Below are 18387 nucleotides of genomic sequence, written 5' to 3'. Positions count from 1 at the left end.
TTTCAAGTATTTTTATTTTGTTGAAATGTGTACTGATTATTCAGTTTATGCTGTTTTCCTATGAAATGTTTTTTCTTTTTTGACAAAATTCTACTATTCTTCTTTGAAATATTTATTTTTAATACAAAAGGATATACTATTCTTTATCAACTGTACCATGTACCGTGTTTCAAAAGTAAAAATAAAACACTGAGGAACTTACCTTTCGCGCGTGACTTTTGTTTTTCTTTGTTATCGAAGTGCCATCCGTAATCGAAGGCCAAAGAAAATATGATTCGATTTCTAAGAAATTTATAATAAAAAACATATAATACCTCAAAAAGGGTCCAGTTTATAAATGATTTAAATACATCATGTATATGTTACTTCTTTACATCTTAGTTTGGCAACATAGAATATTGCAACATGCGGAGTGTTTCGCACACGTGTTTCACAATACAGGAACAGGGATATCATTTTGACAACCTAATAAAATGTCACAATTGTTTTATAAAGATTAAAAAATACAAACACATACAAATTAAATGTCACCAATTTAGATTAAACTGACAATTATAAACTTTCTTTATAACAGTGTTTATGTGGTGCGATATACAAATTGTCTTATAAATGATTATCGTCTTCTTTATTTAAGATCATGTCAGATCTAGAAAGACCTAAAAAGAATGCCCGTATCAACAAGATGAAAAATTGTTTTCTAAAGACTTAATGCATCAAAGTTTTATCAATTACGGACAATTTAAGCGCACAAGCAAATAATGTAAAAATCATTAGAATGGACTAAAAAGCTTATCAGTATTTGCTTAGCTCTCGTAATTCAAACCTATGCCACACATCGATCTCCATGTTACTGAAATAAAAGTGTGCATTCACGACGTGCAAACTCGTCGCTGTTTGCATATCAATAAAATAGCACGGTTGTTCAAATCATAATACTTCGTAGCTTCTTTTATTGTGACAGTGTATTCATGTGATAAAATATTAATAAATATATCTAAAAATAAGGTTAAACTATGTATTTGATTTTCATGTACATTATTTATTACAATCCATACCAACCGCATTTGAACGAGCCTAAAAACTAAGAACACGTTTTCTTTGCTGTTCTGTTCAGTACACATTGGCAGACGAGGAACGTTAAATCAGTAGTTTTTAAATATATTCTGGATTAAATTTTGTAAAAGATAAATACATATCGTATACATACAAGTATATTGTTAAAACCAAGCAGACCCTGAGCATCCTCGAGCTATCACCGAAGAAACTGTAGCTCATTGTACTAGAGACCAGAGGTTGGAACTTAATTTTACGACAGGAGCATACATCGATCACATGGTGCTATAAAAGTCTATATAGAACAGTTCACACCAACAAACGGGTGTAGCCACTTTTGACATCAAAGGCACAATTTGAACAAACTTAGTAAAGGGCACATTGAACGCGGTCATTTCAGACTGCACAGACACACTTTGAACAAACTTTATAGAGGACATATATATGATTTGCAGTATTATATATAAAAGCAATGGGTCTTGCGCTGAGATAATTTTAAAAGTGTCGCTATATGCCTTTATTTAAAATGGTACCCTTGGGACGTAGTCAACTTTGGCCAAAGGAGCATGATTTTGAACAAAATTTGGAGAGTTTTACCACAGGGGCATGATTTGAACAAACTTTGAATGGGACCTCTAAATGAAGCTTTCTCGATTTCTGCTAGGCAGTTAAGGATATGTCCTTTGAAAAAAGAGTTGACGGTCGGACGGACATACACAGGGACGGACGACGGACATTAAAATCCCAATATTTTTTCCATGAGTACGTTGTTCTCACGTAACCTGACAAGATGAATACATTCTAGATGTAGCGGACCATATATGTATGACCAGTGTTGGTCCTTGAATTGTGTTCGTTATTGTTTAAACCAAGCCATGACTTAAACACGTTTAGTTTCGACTTCCACTAAAGGATAACATCACAAATCTGCAGATTATTTCCCGTTTAGTAATTCTTATAGTTTTTTAAATTAATTATACATTTACTTCAAAATGGCTCAGTGAGGTATGCGTCAATTCAGTTTGACTGTTGTTTCATTAATACTTTCAGAGTGTTCTTTTTGAAGCGTCCATGTCAGCCACTTCGAGTGTTGTTGATAAATGGCTAGATATGTACTGTCGTGTCTGCCGGTGCAGCGTAAATTTCCTATTTTAAATGTGCGCGCACATATGAAGTTATAGAGGCTGTCCTCGTATCTTATATAGCGGCTGTGTATTTTAATACCAATTTTTTGAGACGCGCGAGCCTAGTTGATAATGATAATGTTTATCATAATTACAAAAAACAACAACAACAAAAAAACACAACAACTACTACGCATTAAATGAGAACGTTTTATCATTTATTTTTTCGCATGGTGATTTTGGATATAACCACACCTAATTAAATCCTAATTCTTGCAAAAGTTTCCGAAAGTTTGATGCCCATGACTTTGAGTGAGGTTTATCACACGCTTCTTTACATTGTCTACGTATAAACTTCGCTGGTCTATCAATATGTCAGTACGTTGAAGCGATCCATTTAAAAAAGTTTAAAAATAAGATGTTGTTGGGGTTGACGGTGTTGTTGGGGTTGACGGAATTAATGCGAATACATTAATGATCGAGCTCCAAGGAAATCTGCTTGATGATCATATCGAGCGCGGCTTTAGAAATGCTGTACGGCAGGTGACCCGGAAATGCCTGCAGTGCATGAATGCTCGATATATTTACAATGGATATCGATTTTCCGGCTTCAATCATCTTCCGAGCGACATCTGGCTAGTATTAATCGTACCATGGGCCTGCATATCAAGCGCATCAGACAACATACCATCGGTACAGTCCATTGCTGGTAGAGGCGGTACAGCGTTTGTCATAGCATGGTTAACTTAAGTATCCGGCGGTTCTTTTGATCCGCTCAGAGCGTACACTTTGCACAACTGATTTTGTAGAAAGACTGCGATCTCTCGACCAATGCCACGCCCGGCGCCAGTATCCAAAATCGACACGCCCTTAAGATTAAGATACATTTAACAACAAAAAAGAATTATATCTTTTTTTAACTAATGTACCATAAGTTACTTACACTACACTGAGTGATATCGAATGTTATTTCGCGTGATAATAATACCTTCGCCGTTGCCCGGGGTTGTAGTACTTGGATTGAGACTTTTTTTTCAGAAAGCAGATTTGTGAACGGATAAAACTCGAATGTTTTAAAGGTATTCAACGCACACCGGTGCATGAATAAATGACAATATATCAATATACTTTAGACTTTACTGTTCTTTTATGTGCAATGTGTACTATCCCTTCGTTACATCTGTTCGTCACCCTCTGAAGAATATGTGTCTGCTAGTTCTACAAGGCATCATGTGTTTTGCTATTGCAGTAACTGTAAGGTAAGTGTCAAACCATTTGATCACGAATAATCTAAATTCGAATTGTATGTTCAAAACAAGTTTAATTTAAGTGTTTTTTTATTAAAAGTTAAAAAGAACACATCGTATATTATGAACATGCTCTGGAAATAATAAATACCGCTGTAATAATTTATGTAGTATTTTATCGAAGATATTTTTGTAATAATATTTACTTTCATTTCGTGTGCTTTGTGAAGTATATTTTGGTTGAAAGCTTTCTAACGTGAGGCCTGCAAGACACTGTAGCTGTTAGTTTTACAATTCATAAAACAAAATGGTCTGTCAGGAATAACCAAATAAGAAAAAACAACTAGTTTAATTCTTTTCTACACACTTAGGTTAAAAAATGAAAGGAGACTACCATATTTTCTCCAATTTTAGAAAACTGTTATTCAGATTGAAATGTTATCCGGAATAATCTGACTGTATCTTCAAAGCATAATGGATTCTCTGCTGTTACATCGTTCAGCTCTAATTGGTATATAACAAAACTGTTATACTGTCCAAACTAGAAAAAAAACAGTGCGTTCGCCTTGTTTGTTTCATGTGCAAAACAAATGCAAATCTATTATAAGCAACCATTTATTACTTAAAATTTTTATTTAATTCATGTGATAAAAACATGCATGGCGGACGAAGTCAACACTAATTACAGAGAAAATCAAATCAATTTTATTCGGCTTACAAAAATTACAAACATCGGATTATATACAGGATTTCATATTTATTGGAGTTTTGAAAAACGACCAGCATTTGGAGTACATGATGGAATACAAGATTAACCGGTATATCCGGTCTAAGATGTTCTGGTGTATTTTTTTTTTCAAGCATATGTTTCCTGTTTTAACAGCTATTAAATGCTGTATTGAATATATACTTGTGAGGAACATTTTAATCCATCTACTTTTCTTGAAGTACATGAAATGTGAATGAAAAAAAAAATGTTTTAACAATGCGGAGTTGACGGAGTTAAACCGGTATGTATTTTCTTCTTTTACATGTTCTATATACTTATGTATATTTATAAAGAGGAATGCAACTTTTTTTAAAGAAAAACATACGCCACAGCTATCCTTGCTCAATGCAAGAAAAACGTCTGAGTTACTGCAATACATTATTGTATTGCCTCCCTTAGTTTGAGGATGGCCTGTAATTACTTCCCTTATTAAGAACCATCCACGTATATTAATTGGTAAACACAGCTTTAAGAGACTAGAATGTTTACAGTTATCAAAGCTGTTTTAATTGATTTAAGCGGAACTATCCACATTGACGATGCAGAAATTAGAGGATCGATAGAAAGTCTCAACAAGTAAGATGGGAATCAATACAGTATAGTATTTGAACTTGTTGAAATTGTTTACAGTATTAAGATTTTATGAGTATGGTATATCTTTGACAAACACACCAAAACGTAAACGTTTGTTATTGTCAAACATGTGACATTCGTTAAATCACAAAAAACAAAAACAAAGTTAAATAAATTTTTGTACTAATTAGGTACCACATGTTTTCTGCTTTGGTGTTTCAAATCCAAATAAAGATCAAAATTCAATAGGATATCTATGAGGCAAGCGATGAAGAAAGTATGTGAACACTTATTGTTGTTTTTATGTATTAAGTGAAAAAGTGTAATATAGCTTATGCAATATGTATTTATTTGGTTTTGAGTCGTTGTCAAAAGTTCAAGAGGTTTCATTTAAGAAAGGCATTACTAAATAAAAAAGTGTATTAAAGAGGTATCCACCTTGCAAGTGTCAGATGGGCCAATAAAACTTAAATTGTTACAGACTTAGGCATTTGGAAAGATCAATAAAGTTTGTGACGAATACTACTAAAGAATCAAGGGCAATGCTAGTAAAACGTCTACATCGTATAGGATTTCAAATCGAACCACAAGAAATATTTACGTGTCTCACCGCAGCAAGAAAGATGATTGACTCACGGAACCTTTCACCGCTATTGCTTCTAGACGACAGGGCACTCGAGGATTTTACAGGTACATGTATGAACCAATATATGAATTATGATTTATTTTCCATATGGAATAGAAACCGTAGAACAGATAGAAGTTGTGTATTGCGATTAAGTAGGAATAGTAGTATATATAGTAGAAGGTGTTGTTGAAATTGCATGTATTATATTATTATTAAAACTAGTAGAAGAAGTAACAGTAGAAGTGACAGTTTGTCAACTGTAAGTAGTAGTAGGAGGAGGAGGAGGAGGGAGGAGGAGGAGGAGGAGGAGGAGGAGGAGTAGAAGTAGTAGTAGTAGTAGTAGTAGTAGTAGTAGTAGTAGTAGTAGTAGCAGTAGTAGTAGTAGAAGAAGTAGAAGTAGTAGTAGTAGTAGTAGTAGTAGTAGTAGTAGTAGTAGTAGTAGTAGTAGTAGTAGTAGTAAGTAGTAGAAGTAGTAGTAGTAGTAGTAGAAGTAGTAGTAGAAGTAGTAGTAGTAGTAGTAGTAGTAGTAGTAGTAGTAGTAGAAGTAGTAGTAGTAGTAGTAGTAGTAGTAGTAGTAGTAGTAGTAGTTGTTGTAGTAGTGTACAAATAATTATGCACGCACATATTTCGAAATTATAATCTGTAATTCCTTAAAATACATGTATGTAACAGCGCGATGCGTTTTACTCTTGATTTGATGAAGATCTTTCTGTAATGTTATAGACTTGTTTTTATTATAAATATAAATAATGTCACCATTGGTTTCTTTACATTCGAGGTATTCCACAAGACCAGTTCGACTCAGTTGTTGTGGGGCTCGCACCAGAGAAGTTTAACTACGGAAGTATGAACCATGCGTTAAGGTTTGATCTAGAAATTATTTAACAATTCTGTCGGATTTTCTCATACGCATTATTTTTCTCATACGCATTAATTTCTAGCTTAACTGCATATAGTAAATGAAAGTCATTGCAAGACAAACTGTATTCTTATAACAAACCAAACAGGATTTTATTACAAAGCATTTCTTAGAGCCCAGCTTTTGATTCGTTTGTTCAGTGTGTGCGTCAATATTTACCAACGAATTCTGTGTTAAACATCCCTTCTGTGAGGAAGCAAATGCGGATTATCGTGACTTCCCTGTTATATAAGACTAAAGTAATTACATTTTAATGAACTTATACTTGTGTGTATATACACATTCAATTAGCTTAAGTGTATTATGCAGGCTGGTGCTAGGAGGTTCCCCGCTCATTGCCGTGCACAAGGCGAGGTATTACAAGCGCAAAGATGGGCTAGCGCTGGGGCCAGGTATTATTTTAGTACAGCTGATAAGATTTTTCACTCTCTTTCCTGACGGCAACCCAAGACGAAGGTGAGCTCGGTTACACAATAGCGATGTTTGTGTAAACATTCAGCTACCTATTTATTTTGTCGCCCGAGATAACGCACCTAGTTTATCGCACATCAACTTTTCAATTTTAAGTTTACAGTTTACTGGGGCTGAAATCTGCAGACCTTGTTTTTAGTCTGCAGTGTTTTTCACCATTTTTAGAATGGGACCGGGTCCCTTTGGATTGGGAAAAATCACGTCGTTTTGGCTTAAAGTGTGAAATTAGTGTTGCTGTCTTTTTATTTACAAATGCTAAAAATTTTAGAATAAAAGTGATGTGAATACATTTACTTAGTTTTAACTTTTAGAGTTGGTTGGGAGATGAACTAAATGTTGAGATTAATTTTTATTTTTTTAAACCTTCAATTGGGAATGTTTGGATCCCATTAGGGAACATGTATACGTTTTTCCATTTGGAACGGGTTCCCCTACAGGCCCCAAATTTGAACGAAATAAACACACACTGGTCAGTGAACTGCTTCATATCTTTACAGTTTACCAACGTGCCTTTTTATATCTTCGTTTTTGTAAATTTATAGACTTCTCTGGAATGGTCTTGAGCTTTACGAAAAACACTTCCGGTGCAAAAACATGTCACCCATTTAAATCAGTACTTTTATAATTATTATAACAGTCATACCTGTCCGAAATAACAGCAGTCCGAACAATAATGCTTTGGACACTACACAATTATATGTATACATTATTTTAAATAAAATGGCCACATGTTTAGATTTATTATGCGACAATTGTTATTATACATCGGCCTTATGCTTTTCTCGGGCACCGGTCTGATAATATTTTCTGGGATACTATGTGAATCGTAAGACTTTCGGTTTGCTTTACGGTTCACGGTCCTAGGATGCACCGGTTTATAAATATGTGTACCTTATTGGTGAATATGCTTTTGCAAACCTTTAGGACCGTTCGTTTCTGCACTGGAATACGCAGCAGACTGCCAGTCGCAAGTGGTCGGTAAACCAGAGGCGGCGTTCTTCCTGTCAGCGATCGAGGAGTTCAACGTGCATCCAGAGGAGTGCGTCATGATAGGCGATGTAAGTGGTGCTGTAGGCAATGTAAGTGTTGCGATTGGCAATGTAATTGTTGCCATAAGCGATTATAGTGTTTCAATTGGCCATAGCCTATATAACTGTATCAGGCGATGTAAGTTTTGCTTTACACCGCGTACGTGTGGCTGTAGCCAAATGTTTTTGCCTTAGGTCATATTAGTATTGCTATAGGGATGCTAGTTTTCCAATTGGCGAAGTTAGTATTACCGTACGCGATGTTAGTGTTGCCATAGACCATGAACGTGTTGCCATAGATGACGAATATGTTTCCATAGGTGATGTGTTGCCATATGCGATGTAAGTGTTTGTAATAGGCGATGTTAGTATCGCCATTTGCGATGTTGCTCATCGGTAGATGATTCCATTGGCCATGTTAATGATGCTATTCGCGATTTAGCGTTCCATATGCGATTGAAGTGTTGCTGTATGCCATGTTAGTGCTGTCGTCACTTTTTCGATGGCATTTTATGCGGGAAATAGCATAATTTGCATGACAGACATGGTATATATTAGTAAGCATGTATTGGCACTTGAAACATGTCCATGGATGTTACTCAGGCTAATGAAGCATTTACCCGTTGACTCTTTTACCATTTTTATAAATTAAGTGAAGACTATACAAAATTATAACATTAAGAGGGAAACTGGTGATAGTTTATGGAAATTATTTTATCTAATAAGTTGGTATAATAGTAAAGGACCGGCTATTACTTGTTTAAACTTACACTTCATGGGCAAATAAAAAGTAAGGAGTATACGGATTACTGCCCTATATTTGAAGGCTATTTAACCATTGAAATAGAAAGTGATTACGAATGTGAAGAATTTAATTGCTTCTAACATTAACTTAGAAAGTTATATCAAAGTTGACAAAGATAATCCGTTACTTTACCATTAACAGCGCACTTGTTATATTCCACAGGATGCGCGCGATGATGTCGTTGGGGCAATCAGGGCTGGGATGAAAGGGATCCTGGTTAAAACAGGTACGTGACTCCTACTGGTATCAACTTGTGAGGTTATCATATGTGTTATGTCAACACTTATTCCAAAACACTTATTCTGAAACTATCGTCTTTGAATTGTCAGCCAATGGAAGTAGTGCGTAGTTCAATCATCTATCAATAAGCATTATTGACAGATCTTTTATCATTTGCAGAAGCAAAATTTGTTCCGCTTTTCAAAGTGTTCCGTGTGATTTTTGTAATTGATTGGGGTATGCAACCAAGTGCTATCAAATATCAATTAAATAAAATCCTGCAATTTAAACCTTGAATGATCAGTAACAACCAGCAAGTGTATCTTTCCATAATTTCGAATCATCTATACAGAAATGCACTTCAACAATGAATAATTTACAATATGTTTATACTGAGTAATCTTATGTATATGTTTGCTAAAAGTCATATGGATAAAATATACTAGATACTAGTATGTTGAAATAACTCTTTTTTATATAAAAGGGAAATACAGACAAGGTGATGAGCGCCATTTGCCACCGGAAGCTGTTGTTGCAGACGACTTTCCAAGTGCTGTAGATATGCTTACTTCAGAAACCTGACATGCTACAAGTGTAATTAAAATTTAAAGTTTGTAATATAGTCTAAACGCGTTTATGTTTGAGTGATAAAAGTACAAATTCAGGAAAGGCTGATACTTACATTTATTGAATTTTGTATTGTCTTTATATTTTATTCTGTATTTATATTTTCAATAGATTTTTCGGTGAAGTATTGGATTTTTATTGACCCTTAAAGTGCATATCTTTAGTCACTACATTTAAGAGTAATTTTTTCCTCGAAAATTTACAATATTTTATCGCTTAGCACCAAATGAAGGATACAATTATATTGGAGTTACTCATTAAGAACGTCTTACCAGTTCTTAATTTCCGCTGATTTGTTTCGAAACTGTCACTGAACAAATATAAGGCAGCTGCAGCGAACAGCGAATGGCTGTCTCGAACACGTGCACATTCGGGGAGTACACGAGTCCATAGACGTCCGGTAGTGACGCTGTAAGCATCCCGGAGCGTACGTAGCCGTCGACCATGCTAAGAGTTTCCGGGGTTAAAATCCTCGGGCAGTTGGCGCTGAAATTCTGGAGCTGTGGAATGATTGAATCAACGTCTCTTAAATTAGCCACGATGTCCATGTGGTCCATACGTGTGCCGTCCATTAGCAATTTTACCACAAATGGTGATGTCGTGCATGACGGCACGTGATAGACGTTTTGAATGTCAGTGTCTTTAGATACGGAGAACGAGTTGGTCACGGTGAAAGAAACTGAGGAGACTAGATGCTTCTGCGTTTGGATATTAGCTGTAAAATATGGTTGAAGATCATAATCTCGTATGGTATGAATGTATACAGTATGGCACGTCTGTAATCGAAATTTAACAGTCGGCAATAGAGAAGAAGACAAAAGCAAACTTACGACTGCCTTTTATCTGCATCTCAATGGGGTAGTGGTCACTTATTTCAACTGCCTAAATTAATTAAACAAATTAATATTTAGAATACTATAGTTTAAATTGCTAATCATAATTCACGCAAAAAACACACTTCTATGGGATTAACAACATTACTCCTGCGACAAACAAAAAAGTTAGCCATGAACGTGCGGTATTGAATAAAAATTACGATGATGATAAAGACAATGTTCTCACAAAGGATCTATTGATTGCCAGGTCCTCATCAAAGCGGTACGCCTGCACGCTGTCTGGGACGACGGCATGCGCAATGAGGTCTCCGCCCAGTACGAACCTGGGGATGTACAGACGTTATGTGTCGCGAAACAGAGAATACAAATATATATATACTATTAAATTATTCGCCGTACCGGATTACTATATTATAATCAACAACAAGTTGATTACGTTAATGAAAGAAGTACTAATGAAACTGTTCATTGTTCTCCGTTACAATGCGCTATACATTCAAAAGCAATTAAACAAACATTTCTATATCTAATGTCAAATTCTTAAGAGTAAAAATAACTGATATTATCGAATTGGTTTAATTTTAAGAATTATATTTGTTTGACTTTTCTTGATATTCACATATGTTAAAACTGTTTTCGTAAACCTAAACAAGTCTTGTTGCTGTCATAGGTGCCATTGGTGACCATTAAATTTGCACACAAACACAAATGTATTGTAATTGTGAGGCTGCTATGTATGGTCAGTATTAACCCATTTATGCCTAGCGTCTAGAAAAAAAGGCCTTGGCAAACAGCGTAGATCCAGATGAGACGCCGCATGATGCGGCGTCTCATGAGGTCTGCGCTGTTTGCTTAAAGGAATTTCTGTAAGAAATATTCTAAATATAGAAATTAATATACTAGACATCCCTAATTTTGGAAATAAATTGATCCAATGTAGAAGGATGGGAGAGTCCACTAGGCATAAATGGGTTAATGACTTTTGTGGAAATGGACAAATTCGACCACACTTGAAAAACATAAGTTTGTCGTTTGGTAAAGCCGTCTCTTGATTGATTTTTAAAAGAGAAGCTGTTAGAAAAACTATTCAGATCCCTAATTGATGTTTCGCTTACAGCCAACAGCTGTGGCTGAATGAGGACCCATGCAAGCTCAAGGTAATTGTAGATCTTTTAATCGCTATATATCTCTTTACGAACTCCAGGGCATGTTTACACTAGCACAGACTTATAATGAGAATACAATCATAATTCGAAAATCATTTCGTCAGCACGCATTACATATCTACGATACTACGTGTATCTAAACACTCCGCGCAGGTCGCAGCCCCGTGTGGTGGCTCTCAAGATGCTACCGCACGTTCCAGTAACGATCACGTGTAAAGGACCTCCGTCTTGTGCATAGTACGTCGTGTGTCGGTTTGTATTTTTTACTGACTGTAGTCCGCACAGACTAATCGGGGACGACACTTCGCTTTTATGGATTTTTTTGTTATGCCCCCTTTTCGAAGAAAAGGTGGCATATAGTGATCGGACTGTCCGTCTGTCTGTCCGTCTGTCTGTCTTTCCGTCACACTTTGCGTTTAGGTTTCGAAAAATGCTCATGACTTTTATGTCCCTTGAGATATAACCATCATATTTGGTATGCATGTGTATATGGACAAGGCCTTTCCATACGCACAATTTTTTTTACCCCAGTGACCTTGACCTTGAACTTAGGGTCCGCGTTAAGGTTTCGAAATCTGCGTTTAGGTTTCAAAAAATGCTCATAACTTCTATGTCCCTTGAGATATAACCTTTATATTTGGTATGCATGTGTATATGGACAAGGCCTTTCAATATGCTAAAACAAATTACCCCAGTGACCTTGAACTTAGGGTCCGCGTTTTGGTTTCGAAATCTGCGTTTAGGTTTCGAAAAATGCTCATAACTTCTATGTCCCTTGAGATATAACCTTAATATTTGGTATGCATGTGTGTATGGACAAGGCCTTTCCTTTCCGCACAAAAATTTTTCCCCTGTGACCTTGACCTTGAACTTAGGGTCCGCGTTTAGGTTTCGAAATCTGCGTTTAGGTTTCGAAAAATGCTCATAACTTCTATGTCCCTTGAGATATAACCTTCATATTTGGTATGCATGTGTATATGGACAGGGCCTTTCCATACGCACAAAAAATTTAACCCCTGTGACCTTGACCTTGAAGTTAGGGTCCGCGTTTAGGTTTCGAAATCTGCGTTTAGATTTTGAAAAATGCTCATAACTTCTATGTCCCTTGAGATATAAATTTATATTTGGTATGCATGTGTATATGGACAAGGCCTTTCCATACGCACACAAATTTTGACCTTAAAGTTAGGGTCCGCGTTTAGGTTTCGAAATCTGTGTTTAGGTTTCGAAAAAAACTCATAACTTCTATCAAGCGTTTATAGGGGGCATAAGTCATCCTATGGTGACAGCTCATATTGAAAGAAAATCTGTTTAAAACAAAATTTTAGTTAAGGCGGAAAGTGTCGTCCGCACCGCTTAATATGGGATGACACTTTACTCACATACATTTTTAAGAACGTGGCTCAAATGGAATATACTTGTCATAGCTGCAGGCGGTGACCCCCACGGTAGTATCCAGGTCATCCTGTACTAGCCACGTGAAGCGCTGGTCCGTCCTCAGCGAGATGTTCAGCCAGTCGCTCGGCTTCATGTACTGACAGTCAGCATTAAAGTCGCCCGCTATTATTACGTCCTGTGGCAAGATGATCACAGCGTCAAAGGCAAATTACGTATATTATTATATATGATTCATTATTCTAAGTTGTTACGGCAAAACAAAAGTTTTGCTTTTTTGTATGCCATCGCGCAAACACACTTTTTGCTCGAGCAAACACGTTAAAAAAAACGGACTCAAAAGCGTTTCAATGTGCTGAAGGCTTTTGGTGCAATCTATCTAAATAAATAGGTTTAAACTAAACACGTTATAAAGTGAAATAAGCAGTTCGACGATGTTTTTTACAACATCGTGTGGAACTCCTTCATAGATGCATCGAATCAAAATGTTGTACCACTGGTCAATGCATTCGCCTGGTAGAAGAAGACATCAAGAGGTAACTATACCAACTATAGTACCTGTACACGGAAGTGACGTGTAAATTCGTCGTACACCGCCGGAAGTTGATCCATCTCCAGCACGGCCGCACTGGGTTGAATGTGGTTGGCCATTAGGACGAAGTCTTGAACTACTGCATAGTCAATCATAAGTTTAACATTTTGAGCTTTAAACGGCAGAGGTTACCTATAACAAATAAAGAGCAGAATTTCTCTGGCTGGATGGGCCTATCCAAATATAATATAATAATCACATTATACTTTTCGAAATATTCAAGCATTCCTCAGCCGATATTTTCCAGCTTTTAGCGGGGATATTTTAAAAATGATGAATTGCAATAAAAAAACAGACTCAATTGATACGACATTACCCTTTATACAATCTATTAAGAGTTAAAATATATTGGTTTTTAACAAAATCATCAGAGGAATACTTTCGATACAAAAGAAAAGAATATCAAATATGACGGGTTTAAAGTTAGAAGTGATGATCAGTGTCAGCAATACGTTAAGGAAATGGTGTAATTTGTTGTCTAAAATGTTTTATAGTTTTAACCAAACGTCATCTTATCCTCGTTTACCCGTGGTCGGTGAGTGAAACTGTACTCCGTATGGCTCTCTCTCAAACACATCGTGTGTATCCGAATAAAGATACGTGTCCGAAACGTTCACCTTTGATGTTCTGAAATTGAAGTACAGTAACTGCGCAATACAAATAAGGAACCACTTAATTTTCATGCAGCTATTCATACATGGGCGTCACACCCTCTTTAAAGTAAATTCAAACGTTGCGTTGTTTTTATTACCTTGTTTTGCTTAAATCCTCATAAGTTCATCTACAATGTTATTTTCTTAAATTATTTAAAATGTTAATAACTATTTGGAACATATCACAGGTGGTTAGCGTGTGGCTTTGATATTAATTAGTGAAAACATCATTTTGAATGATAAATAATCATATTATAACGAAAAATTAACTTTTCTGAAAAAAATTATTCACTATCAAATATATAATATATATGAGATAGTGATTTTTTTCCAGAAAAGTTAATTTTTCGTTATAATATGATTATTTATCATTCAAAATGATGTTTTCACTAATTAATAGTATAGCCACACGCTTACCACCTGTGGAACATATAAGATGTTAAACGTCATGCAATTTACTTAATTTTATTTGAAACTACTTTCATTATATTATTTGTTAAGCGGACATGTCCTAACGTTGGCTTACAAACACATAGGTAGTGTGTAGGTACCGGTAAAGGAATCCGTACTGTTCCTTGCTAGATGTACGACCCAGTCTAGGGCTTATTACCTTGCCATACACTGCTGACAAACCAATGTGGCTGAGTAACAGAGAAAACGTGTAACAAGTTTGAATACAATGCATATGAATTACTACGCTTTGATTTTACAGTTAACTATAATGTTGAATTACATACTATGACACAGTAATATGCTTACGAATTACCACATAAATAGCATCGGTTTAATGTTACAATATGTATTTGTTTAACTGGCTTAGAATCTTACACACTTCATGTTTAAACACTTTTTTTAACATTTTCTGTTCACTCTTCATATATTTAATATTGTAATTGTATAACATGTACACGGTTTTAATAGAAGTATGATTCCTCATGACCAAGCAATTCAAGGTTAAAGGTATAACATTTTATTTTCCGCTTTGTAACTTTCACATGTCTGGAAATATTTGTACACAAGTTAAGATTATTATTCCCCAATGCGATGCATAATACTCCCATGCTCCTATGTCAAAGGTGCAGGTAATCATTAATTGTCGAAGTTAATAAACTATCATACCTGCAATGTAACTTTGCAAATGCTGGAGGGATTTTTATATAACTTCGGATAAACATAAGTACACAATCCATGCCCACATTATGCGTCACTTACAACGATAATATTTTTCACTGGTTTTTTATATTGGACCTCAGTGAAAGGTGAAAGGTCAGGGTCACACATCAAGGACAAAGGCTTATTCCTTTTTTCGGTTTTGGACGAATTATATAATGTTTTTAAATGAAATTCCCATGAAAACCATACGATGTGTAATGTTAAGTTCTTATGCTCCTCAAATGTCAAGGTAAATCTCACAATTAAAGGCAGGATTTCATTAAGTTTCGTTTTTGCTTTTGACTTTAAACGGCTAATTTTCTATTTTGTTATACACTGTTTATTGTTAACGAATGTAGTGCCCGTTGACAAGCATGAGCGTCGGATTCACATGTCACATTCTATTACAAGCCTTATTACTTTTGTGATTTTTGTTCTCACAAAAGGTACTGCATCGCTCATACTTACACTTTAACGTAGTTGTTCAGATCCGCCAGCAGGTGCTCGAATGCGGCACCGGTGGCGTCACGAATCTCCAACACCTGCACGATGTCGTACCTACTCAGTATCTGGAATTCGGAAATGACACTAACTAAATTTTTGGACAAATTATCACGAGAGAAATTCCTACTGAAATTCGCTAGTATTTTATTCAAAACGAGTACCTGTATATACGATTCTAGTGTCAACGTTTTAATCTGGCAACCTTACACCAACACATTAACATGAGCAACGAAAGGAATGATATAAAAAGATAATTAACACTCAATATTTTGTATTATCTTATCAAATATTGTTTCGTCAATGAATTTTATAATGAGCAGGTTTACGCCGACATTGGCACGTTTACTGGTTTTTATTGCTGAACTCAATTGTTGTCTGTGTCGTATCATTAAATATGCACAGAAAATGTACATGTCGTGTCTACTTCGCCGTTAGATAAGTTTTATGCAGCACATTAATTGCAATTGAATGAAAATCTTTTTCCGTGAATTTTTCTGATACTATTTCTTCAGAACTTTAATTTAAGTTTTTTAAATATATCAACGGTTGATATCTCTTCAGAAATTTATAAGATCGCATATACTCGCTTTAAGGAAAATTTCACATATAAAACAGGGCGATAATATCATGGTTATATGATTAAAGCCGGTGGTAAACCGCTTTGCACGTGACTGCTGAAGTCTTAACAAGTTTAGTAAATATATTTCCAAAATTATATAGACCTAGGGAACACCCCAACATACCTTAACAATAACCGCCATGATTTCCGGCTTCGAGTACTTTGTTTGTCCAAACACCTGTATGTTGAACGAGCCCACTCGCAGGGGTGGGGCAGCCATGGAAGGTAACGAACTGTTTGTATTCCTTATGGGTTCTCCATTTAAAATAAACCCTGTTGTCATTGACACGAGACAGAGACCAAACGCAAACAAGACCGTATGATAGCACATTGTCGTTCTGGTTATTGAGTGTTAAGATATGTCCAATCTTATTGAATTGCTGGACTATATAAGAGGAATTACATATGTGTTCCACGTTTGTTCCAAGTGAAGATATCGTTCGTTTATGTGCTTACCGTATAACCCGTGACAATAGATATCAACACATTGACACTATTATAAGCATGTATAACAGAACAGTGCATGAACATGTCTATGACCTCAAGGCCGGTTAGGGCTTGTTTTTGGACATTCGTTTTAGACGAGGCAGTTATCGCGATTACTGATTCACTGTACTAGTAGGATAAGTATTAAAATTGTACGTATAAAACATTAGAGCTGTTACTGCAACTTGTAAAACAAACTCTTAAATTTTGGTAAAACCAACACTAAATAAAATTGATTGGATTTATGTATAAGACGAGTATTATTTGAAACCCTTTTGTAGAAATATAGAGCTACGGGCTTGGACTTACGTATTCGCATGTATGTTCTACATCGCTGTAGAGATTATGGAATCTGAATCGTAGCTCAAATTATTTCTAATGTTTGACTTTAATGAGTTTGTGGAGTATTTGTTCTTGTTATTCTTCAATATAACTATGTACGAACATTGATGTGCGTTAAATATAGTCCTCTATGTTTGACAAGATACAAGGCATTGCATACGTGTCTGCTAGTATATGATAAGAGATGTAGGAGACAACTCTGTTTCCTCGAGATTGTTTGAGACTAATTCATATCGATCATAATGGATTAAACGTGATATTCATCAGAAACAGCAACTACATGTATACAGATCGGGAAGACCAAACTAGAGCTCGACCCCACCGACTCAGCTAATAGGGCGTTGTGTTGACGCAATTATAACGAGCTTTTTATGACAGCCATGACAACTTTATAAAATTGTAATGGTAAAGCTTTATTGAAGCCAGAACTTACCTCGTGTGAATCGAATGTGATCACCTACGCGCCATGGGATTTTAATTTATTTGTCAAATAACTCATATTTATACATATATTGTTTTCATGACCAATATAAAATACCATTGGTGGACTGAAACCATACACTGTTTGGTAAACAGCCGAGTATACTTACCTATTGCGTCAAAGAGACATGTTGCTCAATCAGGAATTGGCATGATGTCCATTTGACTTCCTTGGAGCTTATGGACAAATGCCGATTTCTCGTTATGCGTTCATTCTAAATTTCCAGGAAGAAGAAAAGTATGTATTACAATTTTCTCCCGCATGAAGGTACGCTCATAATGGAGTTATGGTATGTGTTTATGTTCAGTTCATACAATAGATAAAATCGGAGCCCTTGCATTTTTAAAGCATAAAAACTATTCTAAATGTGCATGTTATAGGTAGAACATTGGAAGTAAAATCTCTTAGGTTATGAAGGAGTGCAATAAGCGAATATTCTCAATGCGGTATAACGTACTTAGAATATAACAATTTAATTGGTATGACACATGTATGGATGGAACAAAATTTTATGTAAAGAAGATGTAAAATATAGCAATGTTTACAGAATCTAATAAGTGTGTTTAAAGCAGCAGCCGGGAATATTGCGCGTTAAGATCATGATCTAAAGAATTAACTGCTTCAATAAAGAGGTGCATTCCAACCATTCCATTATGATTACAACGTGGGTTATATTCTAAGTGAGGTTTGATCCGCCG

At 35.6% G+C, this 18387-nt stretch overlaps 2 protein-coding genes across 2 annotated transcripts; one reads left to right on the top strand and one right to left on the bottom strand.

The window, feature by feature from the left end:
- Window positions 1-4607: 4607 nt before the first annotated feature.
- Window positions 4608-9587, top strand: LOC127863401 (haloacid dehalogenase-like hydrolase domain-containing protein 2). The gene is made up of 7 exons (XM_052402922.1): window positions 4608-4769; window positions 5248-5456; window positions 6173-6257; window positions 6623-6705; window positions 7709-7842; window positions 8780-8843; window positions 9321-9587. Exons 1-7 carry the CDS (start codon window positions 4675-4677, stop codon window positions 9416-9418), a joined length of 768 nt encoding a protein of 255 aa, XP_052258882.1. The 5' UTR covers window positions 4608-4674; the 3' UTR covers window positions 9419-9587.
- Window positions 9209-16850, bottom strand: LOC127863400 (deoxyribonuclease-1-like). The gene is made up of 10 exons (XM_052402921.1): window positions 16505-16850; window positions 15726-15826; window positions 14657-14746; window positions 13979-14079; window positions 13419-13531; window positions 12884-13038; window positions 10526-10622; window positions 10294-10345; window positions 9736-10178; window positions 9209-9422 (listed from the first exon to the last, which is right to left on the bottom strand). Exons 1-9 carry the CDS (start codon window positions 16709-16711, stop codon window positions 9742-9744), a joined length of 1353 nt encoding a protein of 450 aa, XP_052258881.1. The 5' UTR covers window positions 16712-16850; the 3' UTR covers window positions 9209-9422; window positions 9736-9741.
- Window positions 16851-18387: the final 1537 nt, after the last annotated feature.

Source organism: Dreissena polymorpha, unplaced genomic scaffold (assembly GCF_020536995.1).
Source record: "Dreissena polymorpha isolate Duluth1 unplaced genomic scaffold, UMN_Dpol_1.0 chrUn007, whole genome shotgun sequence".
Taxonomy (NCBI): Eukaryota; Metazoa; Mollusca; class Bivalvia; order Myida; family Dreissenidae; genus Dreissena; species Dreissena polymorpha.
This window is presented reverse-complemented; position numbering and strand designations above follow the sequence as displayed.